General features: G+C 39.4%; 1 protein-coding gene across 8 annotated transcripts in view; it reads right to left on the bottom strand.

Annotated features, from left to right (window-relative positions):
- Window positions 1–15,887: 15,887 nt before the first annotated feature.
- UTRN (utrophin) overlaps window positions 15,888–26,261 on the bottom strand; it is a 357,859-nt gene continuing 347,485 nt past the window's right edge. For all 8 annotated transcript variants that reach the window (XM_042017303.1, XM_042017301.1, XM_042017304.1 and 5 more), the window contains 4 exons: window positions 22,886–22,994; window positions 21,338–21,424; window positions 18,701–18,723; window positions 15,888–18,044 (listed from right to left, as the gene is read on the bottom strand). In XM_042017303.1, coding sequence (XP_041873237.1) covers window positions 18,036–18,044; window positions 18,701–18,723; window positions 21,338–21,424; window positions 22,886–22,994 — 228 coding nt within the window. In that variant the 3' untranslated portion in view covers window positions 15,888–18,035. The remainder of the gene's footprint in view (window positions 18,045–18,700; window positions 18,724–21,337; window positions 21,425–22,885; window positions 22,995–26,261) is intronic.

Raw genomic sequence — 26,261 nt, 5'->3', positions numbered from 1 at the left:
GGGGGGGGTTCCATGGCTGGAACAGGTCCATGGCTTCAGGATGGCCGTGGCCCGGCCCGGCCTGGCCCAAGCAGGGCCTGGCCGGGCCCACTGGGCCCTGCTCGGGCCCTGCAGCCACCTGTCCCAGCGCCGGAAATGAGAGAGAGCTTGGAGGGGGAGTTTGCCTATTCTTAAATGTGGATCACAGAGGTGATCACAACTTTAAGTGGCTTAGAGAATTGTCCATATTCAAACTGGCCAGCTGATAGGTTCTATCAGTTCCCAGAGGAAACTGTAAGCACCCCTTAGCAAGGATGTCCCTTCCGGGACTATGCTTGCTAACCTATGACACAAGTCAAGCTTCAAAATTCAGTAAACCTAGCATCTTTGCTCCAAATTTTCAATTCCCCTGATTTCATCACTTTGCAATACTATCTCAGTTACAGCTTGCATTAATTTGCCAACCAATTAAAATATAAAGTGAAGCTATCATGGAAAATGTTTTGGAGTTGAATTGAGAGGCTAAAGCAATTCTAATTCGAGGAGATATTTTCTAAATACATACCAGTAATTGGAACGGAATTGCCTGAAATTAAGATTACTATGGATATTCTTCACAAGTTTGACTTGCTTTAAGAACAATTACCCTTTTTTTAACTTTTTATGATAATTATACAACTCTTCTGTAGCTATCATTTCAGTCAAAATAATCTGTACATGAACACTGTTTAAAGAAAAAACATTTATAGTTATATTAACCTGTAAATCTAATTTGCAGCCTTGCCTTTAGGAAACTTGGAAGGTAGAGCCTTATCATATGCAAGTGGTAATTTGCATTAACCCTGTGGGTCATCAGACTCTTTAACACTTCAGTTCACAAGACACAGCCACAACTGTGGTTTGAACAGCCTACTAATTTTTATAGCTCATGTTCTGTTAATTCACCTCCCTCCCCACGGTTATTGCCCTTACACACAGTAGTGACTCCTGCAGATCCTTAAATTAAATAACTGGCAATCAATACAACCTTCAACTATATCAGATTTTAAAGGTATTTTCTCACAACTCATTCTGTACAGGCAGTGTCACTAGCTGGGCCAGCCAAAGAGAGACATCATTATTGTATTACATTTTGTTCTCCCATCACTGTGAAAATACATAGGAGAGGGAAGAGACTGATATGCACAGCAGCTCTCTAACAATCCTGTCAGCATCAGCACAGCTGCCACTACTAATTCATAAGTATTGGTACAGTTTCACAGCAGAGAGTTCCTAGGAAATGGCAAAATGCTGTCCAAAGCAGACCTGAAAACTCTTGCCTATCCGACCTCAACACCCTTAAATTAAAAACCAGGAGAAATTAGAGTCCTCTCTCTGTAGTCATTGCATACAAATAGTGGTTCCAAAAGCTACTCCTGTGTTAGTTCTTTGAATGCGGAAGGAGTGATACTCTTATCCTATTTACAAAATATTATTGACAGGGATCATCAAACATCTCAAGGGAGCACAGCATGTGTTACACATCTTGTCAGCAGGGACTAAATGAACCCAGTTTCCCCAAGAAGGATATGGCTTAACTCTGATGCTCACTGATCAAGCAGGACTCCTATCATAAACATTACCAGTAGTCCTAGGACTTCTATTACTAAGTAAAGCCAGCACTAACCAGACAGTAAAACCAAGAACTTTGCTCCAGACTGTTTCTTCACTTGGTATCTGTGAAGATTAGGTATGTGTATGATAAAACCAAATGAAAATCCTGAGATGCCTAGCTAAAGTTTGGGTTGTACCAGAGAGTATCACATCTGGCTTCCTGGTGAGGGCACTGTGAACAATACAACAGGAGCACCTGAGGACTCCAGGTAACACGGAGCTGTTGCTTTGCCTGGTACTTTAATTTGGTTTTGACACATTTTCTGACACTCACTAGCAGGGCAAAGCTGTGCTGAAGGGGGTGCACGAGACTTACAGACTTCAGAATCATTTTTAAAAACCACATGGGACTCTTGTCTGCACTTATAATGGTAAAAAAGCCCTCTAAATTAAAACTAAAAATGCAATGCATTATGTATTGAAACACAGATGACTTCTGCTGGCAGTGTGACTAATTGCCACTCTCTGGCATTTTTGTACTGCTGAGTCAAGGGAATACAAGAGGTGACCTTCCCACTTCCCTCTCTGAGCTTGCGGAGAAGTAGTACATCTGTCTGTGCAGGGCAGGCACTGTGAAAGCAAGGGGCAGCAGTGCTGGGATCATCTAACCAGAATGTGACTGACAAGCTGCTCTGCTGAAGGAGGGTACTGCTGTCATTGGTAATATTGGCACTGCAGATCTGGCTGCAGCAAGTCTCTGTTTGAGAACCTCCCTTGCACAGCCTCTACTGCACTTTGGCGTTTGGGGTTTGACTCCTACGATGTCAGTACCTGCCAGGCTAATGTGTTGGAATTCTGGCTCTCTGCTTTCTGCAGACCAGCCCTGCTTTGCCCTGCTGGGTACAGGCCTGGGGATACAGACCTTGTGGCATGACCATCATCGCAAGTCCCCAGAGCCATGGTGGCTAAAGCACCAAGCCTGCCTTGCTCTGAGCAAGGAAGAAGTAAACTCCTTTCAAGCACACAGCTGGTCTCCTTGCTGGCTTCTATTGTGTAGAGTACTCATCCACAGTCACCACTCAGGAATTTCTCATTTTAACTACAATACTTACGTGTAATTCTTTGACCAACCTTCTTGCAAAATGTGGTATTTCTAGGCTAGAACATTTTAGGCATCTGCAGACTTCCAGTTTTAAGGGTCTAGGATGAAACACAGGTAAGAACACATTGTTTATACACAGTGAGTAATCAAGGGAGAAGAAGGTAATGAATGTTCACCAAATAAAACCTGACAGCTCAGCCATTTTTTTTCTTTGTTCTCTTTCAACTAATAGAAAAATTTATCCTACCCAAATTTCAGCACATATCTAATACAATATCTAGATGTGTCTATTATACCTATGTGAGAAATCCTTGAATAACAGGGTTTATAAATTAAGAGGCTGACATAACATTATCTATGTCCAACAAGAGGATCTCATTAATGCAGAACAATAATCCCAGCCCTAAGTTTTGAACTGGGGAGGTTTTTTTAAGCTAAAGAGAAAATAATTCATAGACAATGAGAAGTCTTTAATTACACAGTGGAGCATGGAGTGGTTCTCCTTTCTAAACTTTATTGCTTTTGAAAAAAACATACATAAAGTACATTACGATCCATTAATCCTGCAGGCCAGCCAGCTGGAACAGCATGGAACAGCTGGTTATACCTAGTATGGGGATCTACTGCCCTGGAAAAGACGGGGCTGTTTTTTTCCCAAGCTCTAGTTCGTACTTCCAGCTCCAGAGTGACCAGAATAGCATCTTCAGGTTCTCAGACCAGTGAGGTCTGCTGGGCCTCATCTGTTCCTTCTGGCTCCTGAGCATGAAACACATCATGAAACAGATCACAGCAAACAAACTCATGCTGGAGCTTTTAAAATACTAAACCAGTACTTTATTCCAGCTTAAGAATAGCTCATCAGATCAACCTTTCCCTGTTCAGAATATTTCTGTAGCATTTTTGACACATCTGAGTCTTTGCTGACATGATGTCACCCAAGTAAGAGTGAAGAAACATTAAAAAGGCACTGGGATGTTTCATATCCCCATGGATGTGAAAATAATATAATGCAAATATTTTTCTGCAATGTATGTCAGATACAGTTTAATGATGACAGGGGTGATGCATTTTCTTGGAATTTGTTTCAGATTAACTCTGTAATTTTTGTTCATCTCTTCACAAACAGAAAGTTGTGATTTAAATTTATAGACCTCAAGTGAAAAATGAAATGGTATCTTTATGTTATACATGTACCATTCATACCTCCAAGGTAACAAGTTTCACTTGATTCAATGAATCTTGATCAGTGGAATTTAGACTTGCTAAATTAAAATAGTAATCCATGAGGGTCTTTATCTTCAGTGCTGTCTTTTACCCTCCTCCTCAGAAGTATGTTTAAGGAACCCTCAGGAGAACAAAGTTCAGAGATCAAATAAAAGATAATCAAAGCCAGCACCAAGCTTCTCAAAATTAAGGGTCAGCTTTGAGCAGCTGAAGCAGTGTTATGGTTAGCACTGCTCATCAGGAACCCTTGGCACACAGCTCAGGGGCACTGTAGTGCCAGCATGGTGGAAAAATCACCTGACATTTGCTGAGAAAGGCAGAAGGTTTGCCCTCTCTGAGGTGTGCTCTAATGGGAGTTTTGAACCAAGATGTGCTTTCCCAGACATCAAAACAGGGCTGCATTATACATCTCTCCTCATCCTTAGTCACTGCAGGGATTCAGCTTTACTCTGCAGCTCAGCCACCAGCTCTCCCTTCCCTCAGAAAACAATGAATTTGTGCCAGGAACACACAGGTGTCATGGTTTAGGAATTATATTCTCCAATTTAATACTCCCACTAAAACCAGTCCCACTGCTCGCTCCAGTTGGAAGCACAAAAGGTAAAGGTCATGGGTTGAGATAAGAACAATGCACTGGGAACAGGAATGAGATAAGAAAATGAACAGCAACTATATTAATAACAGAAGGAACACCCTTCAGCCTGGAAGCTACAGTGAGTCCCTTTCTCCTGCAATGGCAATTAATGAGGTGGTACCAAAAAAATCTGGGTCCCAGCCACCCCCCCACAATCAGGTTCCCTCCTGGCTACTGTGGCTGAAAGAGTGTCCCTGTGGCAATGATTCTCCCCTTTATCTTCGAGAGAGAGAGGGTAAGGACTGTCTGCTGGTACATCCCTTACTTAAAACACTCAAGTCAAAGCTGAAAACAATCTCCTCTGACTGCAGTAAATCCATGTTGTTTGTCACTATGGCTGTTGGTACTCTGTAGTTTTAGATGCCAGAACTAATGATTTGTAAGGTCGAATAATGTGCAAAAGGGCTCTGGTTTTGGTAGCTGCCTGGTGTCTCACAGGATGAAGTTACAAAAGTAGATGATAAACAGCTGGGCGATCCAGAGATTTTCTGGTGCTGCAGGGCAAAAACTGATCCAGAGATTTTGCTGCAGGGCAAAAACTGATTCCTTTCAGGCTTTACCAGTAATAGAGACAGAATAAATATCCCGTACTAAGATCAAATCATGTTGGATTTATAGGCAGGAGTTGGGATTTGATAACAAACCAAGTGTTTTAGGAATATTGTATTTTTCTCAAAAACATCCAAACAAACCCAAATCAAAACCCCTCTGGCTTGAAATAAAGATGTGGTAAGAACTATTCCCCTTCTCTGAGTCTGACATTCTTGAAGGTGAAACTATGTGGGAGTACTCATAGCTGTGAACTTTTAATGGTGTAAAAGCCAAGAGACGGTCTCTGATTCTAATATAAGGTATCAGGTCTGAATCCTCTTAAAACTCCCATGACAGTCAAAGAGTGCTGGGGTTTTAGCTCCTTTCCATTTTAAATGTGGATATTTGCAGTGCAGATACCTCAGTGATTGTTCTCAGCTTGCACTGAAGTGGATGGGGAGTAGCCTTTTCCATGGACTCTCTTGCAGTTCCGTTATCTTAATTTAAAAGACAGCTGCAGCTCACAACTGGTAAGTCTGGTAATGCCCAAGGCTTAACCTGATATTAATTTTCCCAAGAGCACAGCAGAAGTGCAAACAGAAGAACCTTTTCTCATCAGTTTTTTACTGAGTGGCTTTCCAGGGCTTGACTTGGTTTTGGGCAACCAGGGAGGAGTAGGAGGAACTGAAGGGGTGCTTGTTACTTAAAAGGGAATAATTTAATTTATAAGACCTTTGGAAAGCAGCAGCTCTGTGTGCATGGTGCTGTGATTTCCCCCCTGCCATTTCAATAGAATGCATTGTGAGCTGCATCTTGGTCGTAAGCTGGAGGAAGGGTCCTAAGACAGGCCCAGCTGGGCCTTTGCAGAGGAAGACTTTCAGCTGAAGAGTTGTCTGATGCTGTGGGGCCCAGGTGAATAGGAGACCCTCAAAGTACTTAGCTTTGCCTAGCTGGGCATTGCACAAGGCCACTGACTTCTCCTGGCTTTGGTCTGATACTGTCTTAAGATGCCTCCCTCCCTCCTGGGAGCATCCATATGGCAGTGATCTGACTTCCTGAAAGGAAATTGCTTGAGGCAGGTGCTTGACTGAAAAGTAATCTTAGTTTAATTCTACATTAGCACAGCGTATGTCTATCAATTTGATACTGAGACACAAAGCTGACAATGTAGATGATGCTGGAGTAGGAATTGAGGCAGCTTTTACTCAGTATTTATACTTTCATTTTCCTGCTTATAAAGACTTTCTCAAAATCTGAAAGCATCTTAGCTTTTTTATGTTGCCATCCCTCTTATATAGTCCTGAATCACTTCCAGAGGAGTGACTGGGTCCAGGAGCTCTGACTGCACCTGGAACAGCTGAGAGAGAGAAAGCTGGAATAGTGTGCCTCACTGTCACTAGTGGTGAAATAATATGTGTATGTGACATAGAAAGCCACCAGCTGGGTGGCTGTGCAGCTCTTGAGTACGAAGGGGAAAAACAAATCTGAGTTAAGCTCTCCATGCCAAATACAAATGGGTATATGGGCAATTTTGTAACTTTGGCAACTGGCACTCTTGGGTACTGCCTCCTTCCCAACATACACTGATGTTCTGGATCTGCTCTAGTGAAAAGGAAGGCCAAGACTTTCCATGAGTAAAGAGCAAGAAAGACAAGGGCTGAAAAGCTGTTGTTTCCCGCTTTATGAAGTCAGGTAAGGTGAAGGAGATGAATTAGAAAGCTGGTGCAGTGTTCAAACAGCTGGAGAAAGGGCTGCCTTTGTTTCTAGGAAGCACTTCATTGACCAGTGTGATTTCATACTTCACTATTTTTTAACTGTGTGCAAAGGGTTGTTTGTAGCATAAAGCCTTCCAATAGTCTAAATAGAAAAGTTTTTAATCTTAAGACACTTTCACAGACTGATGGAGTGGTTGAGATTGGACTTCTGGAGGTCATCTTGTTCAACATCCCTTCCCCACTCAAGCAGTGCCACCCAGAACCAGTCACTTGTACAGCTTTTAAATATCTCCAGGGATGGAGACATCACAACCTTTTTGGGCAGCCTGTGCCATCACTTGGAGACTCTCATAATCAGGAAATATTTCCTGATGTTCTGAGGGAATCTCCTGTGTTTCAGCTTGTGCCCATTGATCCTTGTGTTGTCACTGAGCATCAGTGAAAACAACCGGGCTCTGTCTTTTTGGACTCTCCCATCAGGTATTTATATAATTGGTCCCCCTCTTCTCAAGGATGAAAAATGCCCACTCTCTCAATGTTTCCTTGTTGGAGAGATGCTCCAGTCCTTCAATTATCTTGTTGTTCCTTGGTAGTGCACAGTCAGAAAAGCCACCACAGATGGCACCCTGAGCATGAGTCAGTTTCTGTGTGTGAGACATACAAACTGGGGAGCAATTGACTTTAAAAAAAGACAAGTAAAGACAAATGCAGACAAGAAGTGATTATTTAGTGGATAGTAGTAGACTCTTGGCTGAAGTAGGATTAATTTTTTCCTATGGAATGTCTGAACTGTTCAATCCATGCATTTGATACATGGATTTTTTGTTTAGGTTTTGTTTTTTGAATGAAGTGAAGGAATTTTTCCCAGAAGTGGTTTCTGTTAAGAAAGAATGCCTGATGGCTGTTGATATTTACAGTGAGGTTTTGTCATTAAATGTAGTTTATATTTATATATTTTAATGGCATAAGGGAGCTCATGAAAATGGGCTATAGGAAAATAGCTAGTAGAAATTTTTGCTAAATTTAGCATCGTCTTAAATGATCATCATTCATTTCTTTAACTTACTTGGTTAAGCCTTTCCCTAATTGCTCGCAGTGTGATTAAGTTCTTACCCATGAAATATCCTGTAAATGCTTTGACATAGATTGCTAACCTTGGACAGCAGTATGTCATTGTGATAAGAATAAAAATATCTTTCAGAAAGATAAAAGTCATAATTGCTGTCAAACATCCATCTGTATTTCCAGCACAAGAAAAAAAACCCTGGAAATATAAAGCTTCTGAGATGAATTCCTTAAGAAAATCTTTTAAGCACCACAGGTTTTGGAGCAAACACCAAGAGTAGGCACGCACTACCAATGAGAAGGGGTTCATTAACAGGTATAAACACTCACAGACACCTTTCAGGGCTTTTACAGAAGATAGGGTAAGGTGTGTAAAAAGCTGAGGGCTAAAGTATACCACAAGCAGGATTAGTGTTGCATTCTTTAGGCTTTTCTTAGTTCACCCTTTTTTTTCCCCTTATATAAACATGTCTACACTGTGATATGAATCTTAATTTTCAGATGCTGGCTGCCTTCTGGCAAAGGTAGAGTGTTTGAGAACCACGGTTTCAGAGTCTGGGCCCTACATTGCTGATTACTTATTCTTGTCAGTATAGTTCTTGGTGTGGGCTGGTTGTTTGTTTTTGGGGTTTTTTGTTTGTTTGTTTGCTTGTTTTTTGTGGTTTTTTTAAAATTATTATTTCCATGCAAATGTTTTACGTTGAGATGTCAGTACCTAAGATATTGATTTACCATTGAGAAGTCCAGTGCTCTTACAGGAAACCTGCAGCCACAGATGGCAAGTTCTTAATGCCTAAGTAGCCAGGACCCACAGCTAGACTGTAGGTCTGCTTTTAGAGTTCTTGCAGAAAGAGCATCTCTGAAAAGTCTTTCCCTCTAATGCCATAGCAATGCCATTGATTTACCTTAAATTCAACTTAATTTTTTTTTCTTAGAGACCCTATTTTTTCTTGTGTGCTGACAACAAAGGCAAACTTCTGGCCTAAAATGTACTTAACTACTCACTGGCAACCTAATTTCTTGAAGTTTGGCTTTTGCTGACACCTTTGCAGCTACATTAGTTTTAAATCTGCTTAAGCCTACTGAAAATGTCATAGGGAGACAGTGGGTTGGCAAATCAATTCCTTGGCTCTTACTAAAGGTATTTGCAGTACAATACAGCACTGGTGGAATACCAGAGGGAAGGAGGGGGAGTCATTCCAAGGCACACACTCGGACTGGCACAGAGTGAGTGTGTTCTGTCCTCTGTGAACTGCAGGAGATGTGAAATGGAAAGAGATGCCCATCTATTCCCAAAACATTTTCTAGGGCTTCTTGTGGGAGAAGGATAGCAGTAAGGAAACTTCTAGCAAAACGCACTATTTCAGTGCATGTTGAAACTCCTTGCTGTAATTCTAAAATGAGTAGTTTATCAGTTATACTAACTTTTATATCAAAATTGCCTCAACCCTGCTAGATCAAGGTATTTGGGGAACTGAAAGTGCAGTTAATTCCATGACAGACCTTGTGCTTATATGTATAAAAGATGGTCTGTGAGTGCCCGCTCACGGAGAACTGAATACTGATTGTATTGACTTTAAGCAGCAACTCAGGGATACATTTTTAATGCAGAGTCAGTTCCTACATGGCATTCTAAATACTAAGCTGAAGGCTAAACATAAATGTTTGCAATCTTCAATCAAGAAATTTCAATGGTGATGTGGGAATAGGTAATTGGCCAAATTATTTACTGACTTTGATGTGAATGCTTATTCGGTGCTTGCTTCCCTGGAGCTAAAGCAGGAGATAATTGCCCCAGCCTTCAGTCTCTGTTCTTTCTCAAGCTCTAAGATAAGCGCACATTTTAAGGTGATTATTACTTAATTACCGCCTTTATGTTGCTAATACCCACTAGATAAACACAGCTTTCCTTTTCAGTGTTGCTGAACTAGAATATTAAGTGGTCCCAGGTTGGGGATGGGACTGAACTGGGATATCCCCCTTCTTGCCTTGCTCCTTGGTGGGGAGGACAAGGCCTTGGAGTGCCTGATGGAGTGGGAGCCTCCAGGGGCCATTAGTGCCTCTCCAGGGAGGAGACTGCCCTTGATGGGGATGGGGGAGCTCCAGGGAGCTGCTAAGGCAAATGGTGTGGGAGCCAGCTGTGATTTCTCTTTTTTCCATTTTATTTTCTTTTTCATAAATGTTTATTAAACTTTCACTGGTATAATCCTGTCCTTTTACACACAGTTGTCTCCAGTGTGTGTATGTATATAAAAGTATAATATGCTATATGTGTATATATATACATAACTGAAATAATGCCATGTTATCTTCTGTGTTGCTACTTGAGGCATTTCTTATTGGAAGGGTAGTCCTCAGGACTGATTTTTTACATCTGCTTCATTACAGCAGTAATATTTTTGATTTTTGCCTTGTCACTTCTGCCAGTCTAGGAAGGAGGGTAGATGGGTTTGGAATATCTTGGTTTTAATCACATCATGTAATCCAACTTTTTGCTATGTACATTTTGTCTGAGAGGGGCATAATACTACTATTAGAAACTAGGAAAAAAAACACCTCTTTTTCTTAAGCATCTATTTATATCAGCTATCCAAGCAAAAATAGATTAAGAAAAAGTACTCTCATTAACTAAACTGCCATATTTTATCCAATCTCTGTGGAAACAGATGTGCTATAAACTTCTCTTTCCTTTGCAACTGGGTTAAAAGCTAATAAATAAACGCAGTGACTGGAGACAAGGCTGACAGGCTTAAGCTTCTGAATGTAGAGTGATGTTTTTTTCAAAGATCCTTGAAAGGTATGATGGATTTTTTTTTTCCTGTATTGGTTTCTATTAACCTTAAAAGCCCTAAAATCAGCAGTGTCAAGAAGAGATCATGTTTGAGGATGCTTGTGGTCACCCTTTAAGGAATAACTTAGTGGCATGTAATGACCTTGTCCTATTCATCAAGTTGTTATTTTAGTCAAACTTTCCAAGAAGCTTTCAGTGGGAGCCCTGCTTTGGGCAGAGAAATGGAAAGTGTACCAGTTTTGTCCACTTGGTAGTAATTTCTAAACTACAGGAGATGCCATAAATAATAAAGTGAGCAAAAACATGGACAAGATTATGTAATTTTTAATTAAAACACTAGGTGTGGTTTGGTTTTTCAGCTTTTTTACATTCAAAGGTTGACTATCTCTGGACATGTGAATGAAAGAAGTCAATCCAACCCAGATATGAGTCAATGCCTGGGCAAACAAGAGATTCTTCTACAAGAAGAGCAGCTAAATGAAAGGGACATATTAGGAAATATTTGTCTCCTAATCCCATTCTTCTAAATAATATTATAAATACTGTGATTTGCAGGGAAAGAGAATCAAAGTGCCTGCAGTAACAAGAATGTGAATAGTTATCAGAAGAATTTCTGGCAGCAAAGGGAGGGTGTCCTAACAAAACTCTAATCTGCAGATCAAAGGGAGTGACTATTCCCTTTTATCTGGGGACACTGGGGCTGCGTTGCTGGGTCCAGCTTCGGACACCTACCAAATGGGTAGAACAATCTGCATTTTGAGAAATCAGATGAGTTTGAATGCCAAAATAATTCTCTTCTACTAAAGCCATCACTAATTTTCCTTTCACAGCAAGCAAGCAGACATTTTGGGGAGGAAGTAGGCAGCAGACTGACAAATCCTATGGTATATCTTGTTTGTGTATCAAGCTTGGCTTGTATTTCATAATAAACTCAACTGTTATTTTGATAGTTTACTGCCATTTCACTGGTTTTACTTTGCAGAAACTGGGATTTAGGGGATGAAATAACATTGTTATTCTGCTCATGTTTCAGCCACTCGGGTTTTCTATTTGTTCACATCTGTATTTTTATAGAAAATTGATTAGTGCTGTAATTACAGTCTGCTGAAAGCAAGTAGGTCAGAGCTACACTTTCCATTCCAGAGGGGCTGCTGGCACTGGAGAGACAGAGATACAGCTGGATGTTTTTACTTGTCTGGGTGTTGCTGCCATTCATTAAACTTCTCACAACTGCTCACCAAAATACTTTCAGAGATACTGAACAAAATCAACCAAATCATCTGTGTTTAAAAGGTCCTCTAGTCATGTGTTACAATTCTCTGGCAAAAGATTTTTTCAGGACATCGTGCAAGAATTATACTAACTGTTGAGGGAAAAATTCTTAGAGTGTACTGGTGACAATTTCTTCATATAAATGACTGAGAATCTGAGGAGAGGAGAGACCTTGCTGGACCTCCCACTCACAAAGGAAGAACGGGTAAGGGATGTGAAAGTTAAGGGCTGCTGTAGCTACTGTGACCATGAGATGGTAGTGCTCAGGATTCCAAATGGATTAAGTCAAAAAGCAGAATCACACCCCTGGGCCTCAGGAGAGCAGACTTCAGCCTGTTTGGGGATCAAGAAGAATACAGATATACTGCCCAATCCTGCAGGGTTAGGAAAGCCAAGGCCTGGTACAGGATACAAAAGGTGATAAAAATGACTTTGATGAGGACATCAGCAGAAAAAAGCAGGCTGGGGAAAACATGAAGAGCACCTGGTGGCAAGGGACACAGGAATGTCTGAGGTACTGAATCCCATCTTTATCTCGGTCTTTATTAGTAAGACTGGCCAGAAGTCTGGAGCAAGGGAGATGTCCTCCTCATTGGTGGAGACAAATCAGGCTAGGGAACACTTAGGCAAACTGGATGTACCGAACTGGCCATGGGATGTGTTGGGACATACCCATGAGTGCTGTGAGAAGTGGTTGGTATCATTGCAAGACCACTCTTAATTACCTTTGGAAGGTCATGGGAAACAGAGGAAGACCCTGAGGACTGGAAGAAGGTAAAGGTCACTTTGATCATCAAGAATGAGGATCTAGGTATTTCCATTCCTTACTTCCATTTACATTTAAATCATGTGGACCGTCAGTGGCAGTCACTATTGTATCTTCTGTCTGTTCTATTTTTTATTCATGTATATGTCATTTGTGGGTTAGGTGAGTGATCTCTCCTGTCCTTATCTCAACTCATGAGCTTTCATTATATTTTCTCTCCCCTGTCCAGCTGAGGAAGCGAGTGATAGAGAGGCTTTGGTGGGCACCTGGCATCCAGTCAGGGTTAACCCACCTCAGTCAGAAAACCAAACATTTTCAGTGTTTATCTGACTGCAAAAAGACAGTGACTAACAAGAGCATGAATAGTTAATCTGTAAATACAGATTCAGAGATAACAGTGAGAGAGGACAGACAGCAAAGCATAGACACTAAGGTGGTGTATGAGGTTTTTTAATTTTTTTTTCCTTTCCAGTGTACTCAAGACTAGCACAGCAGCTCTCTGGATTCTATGCAGATCTCCTGGATTCTCACTTTTAATAAGCATACTAACATAGAACAGGTTTCAATTTCAATGATACCTTTGTGTTGGCTGCACCAGTTTGCTGCAGTGCTGAGATGCCTGGGAAAATGAGCTGAACCAGCCCACTCCTGGTGTCTCAGAGGTGTTTAGAAAAGCAGCTGATGAAAACACTACCTATCCCTTCTGAAGGTGGCTGCTGCACTTGCATGCAGCTTTTCTTTCTTATTTATAAATTTAAATTGTTAGGACTGTAATTCTTGCTGGCACACCATGGAAGTGGCACTAAAGACAGAAGATACGTTCCCAAAGCTATGTGAGCCAAGAATGATTTCACCTTTTCCAGCCTCAAAAACATTGTTTGAGGAACACAACAGCTGATGACTACTGAGAGCTTTTTTGCTTTTAAGATGCAAGAGATCTCTTCCTGCTCAAAAAATTTCCCCCCCCTAGAAGTTGTTTGGGTTTTTTTTTCATACCCCACTGTTATTAATTTACACCTTGCCAGGATTTTAAGACTGATTTTATTGCTGTTGTTGTGGGAACAGAATTCTCAGCCATATGGCATGACATCTTCATTTTTGCATGACAGGAGACACGATCCATTACTCAGTTTTGCAGTGCTGCAAAAAGGTACTTTCATGAAGGTTTGTCTTGAAGAAACTCCATATTAAAGTAGAGAACAAAAAATACATATAATGAACAAATTCTTTCCCAAGGGGTAATTTGTACTGTAAATGCTTAGAAAAATATTTTGGTCTTCTGCATAAATCCAAAACTTGCCCATTCCAGTAATACTTTTTTAATTTGGCTGAACTTAGGTTTGTTTGTTTGTGTTTTTAATTTTGTCATTTGGTGAGGGTTCGGGTTTTGTTTTTTGTTGTTGTTGTTGGTTTTTTTTCAGCTGTAGAAATAACAGAAGAGAGGACAGAACCCCTGACCCAGGACAGTGAGGTGCCACAAATTGTCATGTGCATACTGATGGTCTTTGTCCAGTATCTCTGACCTAGCAGGGCTGGTGTCTCATCATCTGTCTTGATTTTGAACATCTGAAGAGCCTTCTCTTGGTCCAAGAAGAAATAATACCACCCACATGAAGATGATTGTTTCACTGTGGAAGTTCCCCTGAAGATGAAGCCCCAATAGCAGAAGGACTTCTACCCTCTGATTGTAATTAGATGCATCAACCTTGCATCTTCTCTGAAAAAATGAACTGACATGTTAATACTACAGCTTAAGGATGCTTTCTAATGAGAATTTAAACAGATATGCTATCAACCAATGCCATCCATTCTGGGCTGTGCAGGAGGGTGTCCCTCCTCATGTTTTGCATAGATGTGTTTTGGACACAGACATAATCCTTCCCATGAAAAGTATCAGGTTGGCTTTATTGGGCCTGACAAAATAACAGCATAAGAGGCTGGTGGGTGCTTAAAGGTAAAGGTTGGGCGGCAAAGTGAGGGAATGCTCACCATTGCACTGTGCATGGAGGACCAGAAGTGGCCAAGCCCTGTCCCCAACACCCTTGAGAAAAGCTCTGTGGCTGGTGAGAAGTGGATGTCATTCTGTTCCCCCTGCCAAGGACCAGGACCTTTGTGGCACAGCACTGAAGCACTATTTTTAAGTGGCAGCATTACAGAGCTCTGGCACCTGCTACCTTAGCAGTCAGGGCACAGAGGGTGCAGATGGTAGACAGGAGCACTTCCATAAAGTATTCCCAAAGTCAGGCCCTGGTACTGATCCATACCTCTCTTTTCTGCTGCCTTCAACTCTACAAACATATAATTTAAATGTTCACTTTTTTAAAAATGACAGATTGTGTGGTTTAATACATGCTTTAATCCAGCACTCTCTTCCTCTTAGATACACTTACTGTTCTAAATACAGAACTTCGACTTTTTGAATTTAATATTTGCTAGTTCTGTAGTCAAATTCCTTGCTAACTGCTGAATCACTTGAATAATGTGAAAAACCTTCTCTTTCCCTACAACTTATTTGATAACCATCCTTTTACAAACTGAGGGAAAAGGTCATTACTTTGACACTTATGTTTGACATTTGTTAGAGTTAAAAAAAACCAAACAAAACCCAACAATTAAACATGAAACCGGTACCAACTGTTATGATAAGGAAACAAAAGTGTTAGGGCTTTGGACTTCTTTTTTCCTTTAAGTGTAGCAATTCTAACACAGTCATTAACACAATTTGCATTAATGCAAATACCTCAAACCAGCACAAGGTAGGAAATATACTTTCTGACTGAATACCTAATGCTGTGGTTCAGCTGAGCGTGTTGACTGAAGGCTACCAAAAACCTGAAGACTCATTTACAGTTCTCCTATTTGACAGAGCTTCATGCATTATTGCTGCTCTGTAATACATGCATAGAACATTAAAAAAAAAAAAAGCAGTCTGGTTCTCAGTGATCAGATTTACTATCTGTCATGAAACTGAGAAGGATTCCAGACTAAAATCACTAAAGATGGAAAACTGGAGAATATATGCAAGACTTATGAGGAAAAAAACCACTGCTTATTTATATAAATTCAAACCATACTGAGAAAAAGCTAGGCTATACAAATTGACTATTACAGCATGCTCATGTTAATCTTCAGAATGAAATTTTCAGCATTTAGCAATGAGATGTGCCATCCTTAAAACCCACAAAACTTGGAAGAACTCCATATTTTTTCTCATGTTACTGCAATATATTCCTTTTATTTATTATTGTCTCAGAAGAAGAATGTTACAATGTAGTGTTTGAAGCAGCATTTACTTGGCAGCAGAGGACAAAGGATGCATACAAACACAGGCAGAAAAACAACTTTATACATAGCCTCATATTCAGAACAAAAATAAAACCCACCAAATTCACTACTGAGTTCTTTTTATACTTATGTTGGGAGTATTTTTAAGGATTTTTTGCCTAGAGAATTATGTAGCTTAATAAAAGCCAAGTACTTTGCAGAGAACAGAATATAAAGCTATTTCCAATACTACTTATGAAGATAGGTCTGAGGTAGAAAGGTGGTCATGGCTTTCCTCTTCTGTAAAATGTGGGATTTCTTCTTCTCAGAATAACTACATAACATTTTAATAGATGAAGCATTTATAGGAGCCAGCATCTTCTCTTTTCACCTTGACAACTTTGCTCCACTTGCTCAAGACTAACACTTAGCAATTCTACAGAGCTTTTCAGATGCTAACTAAGTCCTACATCACCTTTGAGAGGTAAATACTATCACCCCCATTTTACAGATGGGAAAGCAGAGGCAGAGTGGTTAAATAATTTTCAAAGGGTTCAGAAAGAACTGGCACTGGTGCCAACAGTAGAAGGTGGTCAACACTGTGCCTGAATCACTCCTTGAGCAACAGCAGTTCAGGAGTAAATATTGTGGGTGCAGGACAATCTAGTTGGCAAAACTTCACAAAACCACTAGAAATTCCTTACCTGCTCTTTTAATGTCCCCTAGCATCCTTTTAGTAGCAGTAGAGAATTTTACACCTCTTTCAATAGCATTTTGAGATAAGGTTTTTTTTCCTTCAGTAATAATTAAGAACAACACAGTTTTGTTTCTCTCTACTATACATGAAAGATATTGCATGCAGTTTTACCAATTAAAGGTATGTCCTAGAATTAAAGCAAATGTCCATGCAGCATTGTAAACTCTGTGAAGGCATTAAAATCTCTTACGATAATCTTTAAACTAGAGGTCATCTGATCACTGACATAAGTTTCCCATAATGATCCTTATCAAAAGTACATAAATAAATCATTTCAAAGATAAGGATGATCTGCAAGATTACAATGCCAAATGATAACATCTAAGTGCATTGCAGTTCTGGAGAAAGTTCTGTGGCGAATAGTATTGGAAAGGGCTTTCTAATTGTCTCTTCATTTCCAAGAGGAAGACAAAAGAAGGGGATCTCACAGAAATGAGCTTTACTTCATAGACTGCAAATTCCAAAACTTGAAGCAAGTTTGGCACAGCAGGGAACAGCAAAGCTTTGTCTTTGAACAAAGTTGGGAAAGATTACACTAACTTAGTTCTTACTAAAACCAACTTAAGCCATCATCTAAGTCCTCTTTTTAGCTATCTCCTGATTCAAAGTAACATAAGGCTTAAAAAAATAATCCTCCAAATGGAGTGTGTTGGCTGGAAATAACGAAAAGAAAGTTAAAAATACCACTTAGGTACATGAGGATGCTGATTATGACTTGAAATGAGACTTTACCTTGTTTAACTGAATTAAAATACTGTATCTTGCACCTAATGACAGTTATTGTTAACCAGTAACAATAATACAGATTATGGGAACTTCATATGCCAATGCTGAAAATAATGCAAGGATATTCTGAAATCTGTGTGGTCAGATGGTTAGCATATAAATAATCAGTACAGAATATTACAGGTGTGAGAAAATAAAACTAAGAATACTTTACAATGCAAAAGCAAAGAGCTGAAAGGAATGTATAACTGTAATGTTTTGCTCCAAACTCCTTAAGCAGTTCTCTTTACGATTATCAAAAAGAATGTATATAAAGCCCCTGCCCCTTTTCCCCTGGCTGTATATTTATACAAATCAGTGACAAATATTCCACTGCTCGTTAATTTACAGTTGCATAGAAATGGAAGAAGGAAAAAAAAAAAGATACTATAAAAACAACATCCTCGTCTTTGGGTATTCAGTGTTGTACTGTTTCAAGTAGAACACGCGGTCAGAGCGCACCGCGTGTCCCGGGGTCCCGTGCAGGCTTCTGATGAGGTGGAACGTGCGGCCGGCAGGTTGTAGAACAGGGCTGTGCTGCACGCCAGGGAGCACTGGCTCACTTCACATGAACACTTCACATGGCCTGTCGTGATGAGAAACAACATCAGTACCATGTGTTAACACACACAGAAACTTCTAACTGCTCTGGGCTCATTCAGCTCAGGACTGGGATGTCATCTTAAAAAATCCCTGTATGTTAACAATTTACATGCATTGGCCTGAGACTCAGGTTAAAAGAAATCTAAGTTTACAATATTGCAGTGTTTAAAGTTCTTGTTGAAGTGCTTGCCTATTTAGAGCAGGCAGCTTAATCTAATGCCTAAGGTGCTGTGTGGCTCCTGATCCTTGTGCACTGGTGCCCATAGGTCCTGAAAGTGGAGCTGCGGGAACCAGGGCACAAGGATATATGGAATGTCTTTGCAAGAACCAGCTTCGATCTTGCAAGCTGATGCTGGCTTGAAACTAATTGGCCCCAATAAATGCAAATTGGTTCCATCAGGTCAGCACTGCCTAACTGCAGAACCATAACACCTTTGGCAGTGTCTGAACTTGTAGAAATTTTCTACTACCTGTGATATGCTGGAATCTGGCCTTTCTGTTGTATCAGTCTAACTTCCAAATAGACCTCTATGGAAAAATGGAGACAAAACCACCCCAGCCCCTTTGCTCTAATGGAACTTTTCCACTTGCTTTACTTTGTTTCCAATGCTTATGCAAGTATATAAACGCGTCTCATACCTGTGGTCTGCCAGTGAAACTTGCTGCAAATAGAAAGAAAAGGTTAGAAATTTACATGATTCTGCATCTTGACAGTTTAAAAACAAAGCTCTTATTGGGAAAATCCCATACTACAGAAGAACAAAAAGACTTATCTTTAAAAGACTAAACATTTAACTAGAAATGTGTTGTAATGCTGTAATTCTTCACAAACTTACTTTTCTCAAATTTATAGCATTACAAATATGTAGGTATTATGAATTATTTCATTTTCACCACTTGTAACCATATAAACCCCTGAGTGATGTATTACAGTATCATCTGTTAAAAATGCTCTGTTCTGGATGTCACTCAGATGCACAGACAAGACTTCTGCACAGTGTTGTACACCTGCCTACTTCTGAGGACAAGTGACATAAATAAGGAAGGAAAAGGAGGCATTATATCTATGATCAGTGGATCTGAAGGACAGAAAAAAATAAAACCAACAAACCACAAAACAGCAAAATCCACCATTAAAAGCCTTGCTGGCCTTACTCTATGAATAATTGCTTCATGAAGGATATTTAGCATAAATAGTAAGACTGATTTCAAGATGAATTATAACCTGAAACCCATGAAAACAAACAAAGCAAGTAAGACAACTGTCTCTGTTAAACGATGAAAATGGGATAAAAATTATTTGCATAAGGCTCAGGTGCTAGTAACTCCAGTAACTCCTAATGGAGGTTAAGGCCATGGCAGAAGAGACAAGTAAAGACGAGGGTGCGAAAAAAGTATTTTACTTTTTTTTTTAATAATTGGACATGAGATGTTGCATGTGTTTAGATAAAATTTAGCTTGGTTATAATTAAAAAGGGTAAGGATGTTGCTCTTTAATGTTAGGAGAAGTCCATGGAATCTACATAATTTAAAGTCTTACAGAACAGGTTGGACAATTGTCCGGCCAGGAAGACAGAACCCTCTTGAACAGCCACAGGAAAAGATGATGGACTTAGATGGTCTGTCATGGTCTTCCTTAGCAAAACTCAGAGTCTAATGCACTTTTTTGGGAAGGCCAGACTAATAATCCTCATTCCAGGCTTCTAAAACATTTCAGATATGAATCTGACACAGTCAAAAAAATTTACTCCCAAGTAAAAGATGTTACAGAATGACTGAATGAGAACAAACATAAGTAGTACCTAATTGGGAGAGTGTGGTTTAGCCTGACAACGGGGAAAAAGCCACATGAAATTTGGAACTGTGCCTTCTTTTAATCTTAAATGCTCAGATACACTTCACAATATGAAGCGGCCATGGTTTTCATTCGCAGTATCCTCCTGCCTCATTCAAGGTGTTTGTTCATAGAATCAGAATATTTTCTGTTTCCCAGTCCTGGAGAACAGCTATCATTACCAAGCTTTAAATTAGCTTTAAATTCATTTGGGCCAAATGACCCTGTAGTTGTATAGTCACATAGCAAGAGAGTAATTTGCAAAACCAAGAACAAATGCTTGAGTTGCATTTATACAGATCTGTACACACACATCCTGGAGGTGTGCTGAGGAGCTCCACCAGCTGTTGACTTCAAGACAAGATGCTCCTTAGAATCAAATCCTTAATTTCCAGAACGATGGGCTCTAAACAATTGAACTCATCAACAACCAAAAAGGACAGCTGAAACAAGACCTTTTTTGCTAGAACCTAATCTGCTTTTCCAAAATAAGCAAAGTGCATCTTCTGTGATCAGTTACTCACAGCCAAGAGATAAAAGGGGTATTTTAACAGGGTTCACAGAGTTTATGAAATAGCACAGAGTTCAGTCTTGATGCTTCCAAAAGAACTGTGCATAAACAGCCACTCTCTCACTCCTGCCTTTTAAAACTGACCATTATTATTACATTTCATTTGAAACTTTCAACAGTTTTGAGAATATATCAAAGCTTTCACTACTGTTTTTCTAAGGCAAAACAGCTGAAATATCTATATAGAGAGACATGTATATGTATAAATGTATTTTACAAGACCCACCAAAATACATGAGATAGCTCCTCACTTTTGCAAGTGCAGTGACACTGGAAGAAGGAGGTTAAGTATGTCAGCTGATACAAGACAAGCATAAGGAATGAGCTGGTTTTCCTTTTGATCTTTCTTTAACAGACACTGAAAAAAATATCAGCTTCCACTGTATTTAAGCAGGAAAAGGTGTTATGTGCTGCATTCACAGATTTCCTCTGGTCTATTTAATAACTAGTTCAGTAATTAGTCTAAGGACTAATGGTCTAAAAACTTTTTTTTCAAGCTTTATTACAAAAACGGCATTCAGAAATTCTGAATCTGCATTCACTTAAGTTCTACAAAAGGTTTTTATTAGCAGCTAGTGAGATTCTAGATGTCTTTACCTTTATGTGGGCACTGCTGAAAATTCGACATTGAGATACAGGCTTTCTTTACAGTGAATCACTTCCACTTAAAACAAGAACATTTATTTACCTTCACAAATAGTGTCTGTGGAGGAATTTTAAAGAACAGAATTATATAGCTTGCATATCTTGACAAGAAATCTCCTCAAAGATACTTCTTTTCCTAGTCAATACCACAAGATTGAGCTTTTTTTCTTCAAAAGACCACCTCAAATTCAATACTATCCTCAGAGACTTATTTTGTTCAACTTACAGCAGCAAGCTGGAAATGTGTTGTTGATTTGCTCCATAACATCTGTTAGATCTGTGTTGGTATCATGAGGTGGAACTAACAAGTCATCTGCAGATATGACAACAACAAAAAAAAGAATTTTGTAAGAAGAAGAGAAAAAAAAAAGGACAACATTATTCTAAAAGGCATTCTTATCCAACCTTCCAGTTAAATACTCCTTTTTATTTCAAGGGAAAACACTACCTCAAGCCTCTGTAATGTGCAAGAACTATCATTGATAATTGCCAGCCTTGGGAGAGGAAGTGGAAGTTACATTATAGATTTGCAGTCAAACTCATTTCTCTTTTATTAAAGCTTAACCATTGCATCCAAGATTTATCTAGAACAAGTTGCCAGCAAGGAACAGTATATAAAAATTTACAGTTAAAATAAATAAAATGTTGACAAGATGAGGGAATTAAACTGAGTAGCTACTCAACTAAAATTCTGTTCCAACTGCATATGATTTGTCATGTAAGTTTGAGTGAATACACCTTTCTTTTTCTGAAAAAATCCCAATATTTATCTTTTAGATGGTCTTTATTCAATATGTACCAGCCATTTCAGTAGTGCTAAAATCCTCCTTGCCATTTATTTGAAAAATGATGCTTAAAATTAGCCAAGAGAATGGTTAGGGAACGTAACTGGCTCTGTTGTTGGCAGTACTATTAGACAGCATCTTTCACAAATCTACCACTGCATGAAATCAGACTCAAAGAAGTTCCATGATTTTCCAGATAAAGTAAAAACATATGTTAGTGCTGAATGAAAACTGTTCAGTATGCAAGAGAATATTTTTCCTGTTTTCCATAGAAACAAAATAATATTTAATCTATAACACAAGGCTTAAAAAGAAAAACAGGAGGAACTTGCACCTAAGATAATTTGAGAAAAATATTTTCCCTTGCCCCCTACTTTTGACCATGCGATGATAGTTATTTCTGCTAACTCCAGTGGAATTAATGAGTTTTGATACTGGAGAATTTAAAATAATCTTTCAAGAGAGAAATCCCTTTATGTGCAGAGCCTGTACCTATAAATACTGAATTGTTCCTAAAGCTGTGAACCTTTTGGGAGTGGGAACATCAAAATACCAGGATAAGCAGAGGTTACACAAGAATTTTTAAAGCAGACGGAAGTGTAGATTACATGATTTGGACATTTGGGCCTGTATCTGACAGGTCACTTGGGTCCATGTGTATATGTAGGACAAACAGCTCTTGGCCACTTCAGTCCAATGAAGTCTGGTTACCCTTTCAGTGAGGATGGATTTGCCCAGGAAATTCACTTGGTCAGAATAGATGGAACCAAGGAGTCTATCGACAGAAGTCTGTAATTCAGAGTCACATGGATTCGTAGGATACCGCAGCTCTTTGCAAGTGTGAGGAAGCAACACCTCCAGCTGCACTGAGCAGAAGCATCACAAAGATCCATTCCTTTTGATTTAAAAATCTTTCCAGAAGATGCCAACAAACCTATCCAGTAGTCACCTATGGCCTCATGAACACATTATCTGGTCAGAACACTCACCTGTCTGATGGAACTGTGAGCTTGTGTCCTGCTCGAGCGGGAAGCCAAGGGCAGAGTGCTGGGGCGAAGCACAGGGAGAGGTGCCATTGAGCCGGGAGTCTGACTCGGGCTACAGTAGGGACAATAAGACACAAATTTATGTTATTTGTATCCACATAATTTAAATGTGGGCTTGTAGGCAGCCATCTTGCTCCTTTCCTTTTTTATGTGCTCTTTCTTGTTTGTCCTTCAAACTACTGAAAGTTGGCTTAGGTCTATACAACTGCTGAGGGGTAAAAAAAAACCCAACAAAAATACCCAAACCAAGAAATTTTTAGAAGAAAATTTACACTTAAGAACAGTTCTTTACAAGACTCCAGTTGATGGTCTTGTTAAAAATAGTGTTCTGTTGCATCACAAAAACACAACGTCATGTACAACACACACAGTATGTCAAGGTTCCTAGTCCAGCTCTGCAGAAAGACTACACAATGGGATTGCTGGGGTTGTATTTATCTGCAGGGACATATACATACATACACACATAGAGAGAGGACATGCAGCTAGGGGCCCCTAAAAACCTTTACGAGGATGACTAATCATGCTTAGAAACAACTGTTCAATCAGGAACAGTTTTACAGAACTCCAGAATCAAGTGAAGACTCAAGACAGATTCAAAACAACTTCATTAAATCTAAAAAGTGGTAGCCAGCCATCACTCCTGCTGATGCTGCTTCTCAACCATGTGGAAGACACCAAATTTGCAGGAATCTGTACTACGTGAAAATTTGTACTACATAAACTCCTGAAAATTATGAGAAATAACTTTGAGAAAGAAGCTTTTCTGGACCCTTAAATTCACTTGAAGAATCACTGACATTGATATTACATTTAGCTGTAACCATATATGTGTTTGAGATGACACTTAAATCTACATATAGGGACAGAAAATAAGAAAAGAACATAGCAGCTCAGAAATATTGGAAGGGACCTTGTTCAGGCATTTTTCCCTTCTTTTCCTTCCTTCTTTTAAAAATTCTTTTGAGGAAGAGACTAGTAATACAGTATTTGAGCTCCAGAAGTGATTGTTCTGAAAAAAAACCAGAAATAAGTGAAATATATTTACATATGAGGTAGATGTAGCTGAAATTGTTGCTGCTATTAGCTTTTTGATTGCAAATCATCAAATTACTTCTGAACAGCTTAAGGAGCTGGTTATTTAAGTAAATCTATTAAAAGCAGATACCGAAGTAATACAAAAGATCATTGCTTTTAAGGTCTTTGAAACTGAGCAAGTACCTAAAACAGCTATGAGACTTGATGCAGAGTTAGAATACAGAATGGCTGTTAATTTGTGCACAAGTTTGCTCCTCACAGCCTCAACAGCAATATTCAATTTCTTGAGATGGCTTGCAATTTAACAAAAACAATGCTCAGTAAAACTGAAGACTGTTGAACAATGAAAGATACTTTTTCTTCCACATACAGTTAAGAAACAGAAGAAAACATTCTACACTCAGAACATGTTGAGCACTCAACAAATCTTTTTTTTCTCCTCTAAATCTCATCTCTTTCATCATAACAATACTAAGGGCCAGCTTTGACTAAAAGAATAAACCAAGAAATAGTCTGCATAGAAGACAAAGAAAAATGGAAATGTTTTCAAGCCAGAGAAGGATTTTACTGTCAAGACACTTCTATGAACAGTGAATTACTATCATGTAGTTAAGCAATTTGCGACTCAGTACCAGGCTTCAATCCAGCTACAGAGTCTAAGCAGAATGAGTGTGATGATTTTAAATCAGCGAAGACCAGGATAACATAACCCAGGCAATTCTGTAATGCCAGCAACCACCGTTTGAGATGTTAGAGCTGTAACGGTAAAGAGAGGAAGCAAATTCTCCAACAGCTAAGAGTCCCTTCAATACAGAACAACAAAATTAACTCCAGCAGCAGAGTGACTGCTTGCCCACCCGACAAACAGATGAACAGAGAGAATGTGAATAATCCAAAATGCAAACTTGCACCTGGACTAAATCTCTGTCCCTGTTCACAAGGAGCAACTATGAATTAATTGTGCAGAGATGACTGAGGGTGAATGAGAAGATCTACGCTGGACATACAAAACTACAGTACAGCACAGGCTCAGTCAAGGGTAGTGAGACATTGCAAAGTCAACAGTTCATGTTGATAGATAGAAACTAAAAGCCTGCAAACTCAGGTGATGAGTTAGTCAAGGTACCACTTAATAGTTCTATTGTAAGTGATAAAAGAGCACGGCAGAGCACAAGGACTACCAGTGGATAAACTGAGAGAAAACAAAACATACTTGGAATACCTTATATTGGTGTATGAATGAAATATTGCAGCTGGATTTAAAAACAAGTCAAAAACCACAAAACCACCATCTTCTAATCAGAGGGCAATGTCTGATTACTTAATTTCATTTAAGTATACTGATAAACATTACACTACATAGTACCAGTGACTGCAATAAAAAGAAAAGCCAAAACAAACCAAATTCTTCTTCCAAATGAAAGACAATATTGTTAAACAGCTGAAGAGTGGTGTTTGGAGCAGAAAGTGAAGGTTTGTGGTAGTGGTATAATTGCCCTAATATAATAATCAGACACTGGAAAATGTTAAATGCAAACCAGTTGAGGATATAGATATATCTGCATGTATTTATATGGTTTAATATTTTACTGTTAGAGAACTTGAGAAAAATAACAATAGAAAATCATATTCTCTTTGACTCCAATAGCATAACACCTACAAAATATGAGCACTTCCATCAGCCATCTTCACTTCCACTTCAGCCATCATGAAGTTCATGTATTCTTATTCAAAACAACACAGCGGACAACCCTTAAGCCAGAAACCAAAAGAAATCAGCTCTAGATGTTATTATATACTTGCTGCTTCTTCTTGAAAGAAATAAAAGCAGGGATACTGAGCATGCCTCTATAGGGATGAGGGAGAGGTTTCCAACTCCAGCCTCAGAGAGTTTTCAAACTTCTTTTTAGGCAAAACCAAACAAAGATATGAAGGGACATGCGGAAGGTATCTTTTCAGCTTTATACCAGCTAGCGCTTGTATTTCAATGCCTTAGAAAGCCTCGAGCAGCCTTGAGAGGTAGCACGGGCAATCTAGCACTTTAGTAGCTCTAAAATCGGTACCTGAATCAGCTGCAGAGCAAATACCATCAGCAGAAGCAAAGAGGGAGAAATATAGCTCCCTGCTCACTCAATTCCCTGCAGTTAGAAGCCTTCAAATGAGACAGACGACCAGAGATGTTTACAGGAAAGTAGCTGAGCTGAGAGAGAGCGTTTGCCTCCCCTCGACCATCTTTTATTTGGAGAAGGGGAAAGGGGATGACTGGGGGTGGACCCGGGGG

The sequence above is a fragment of the Corvus kubaryi genome, unplaced genomic scaffold, assembly GCF_017639235.1.
Source record: "Corvus kubaryi isolate FWS band 111438036 unplaced genomic scaffold, C.kubaryi_AGA036_p1.0 split3-73, whole genome shotgun sequence".
In the NCBI taxonomy this organism is placed as follows: Eukaryota; Metazoa; Chordata; class Aves; order Passeriformes; family Corvidae; genus Corvus; species Corvus kubaryi.
Note: the sequence above shows the minus strand (reverse complement) of the source record. Positions and strands in the feature narration are given on the sequence as shown.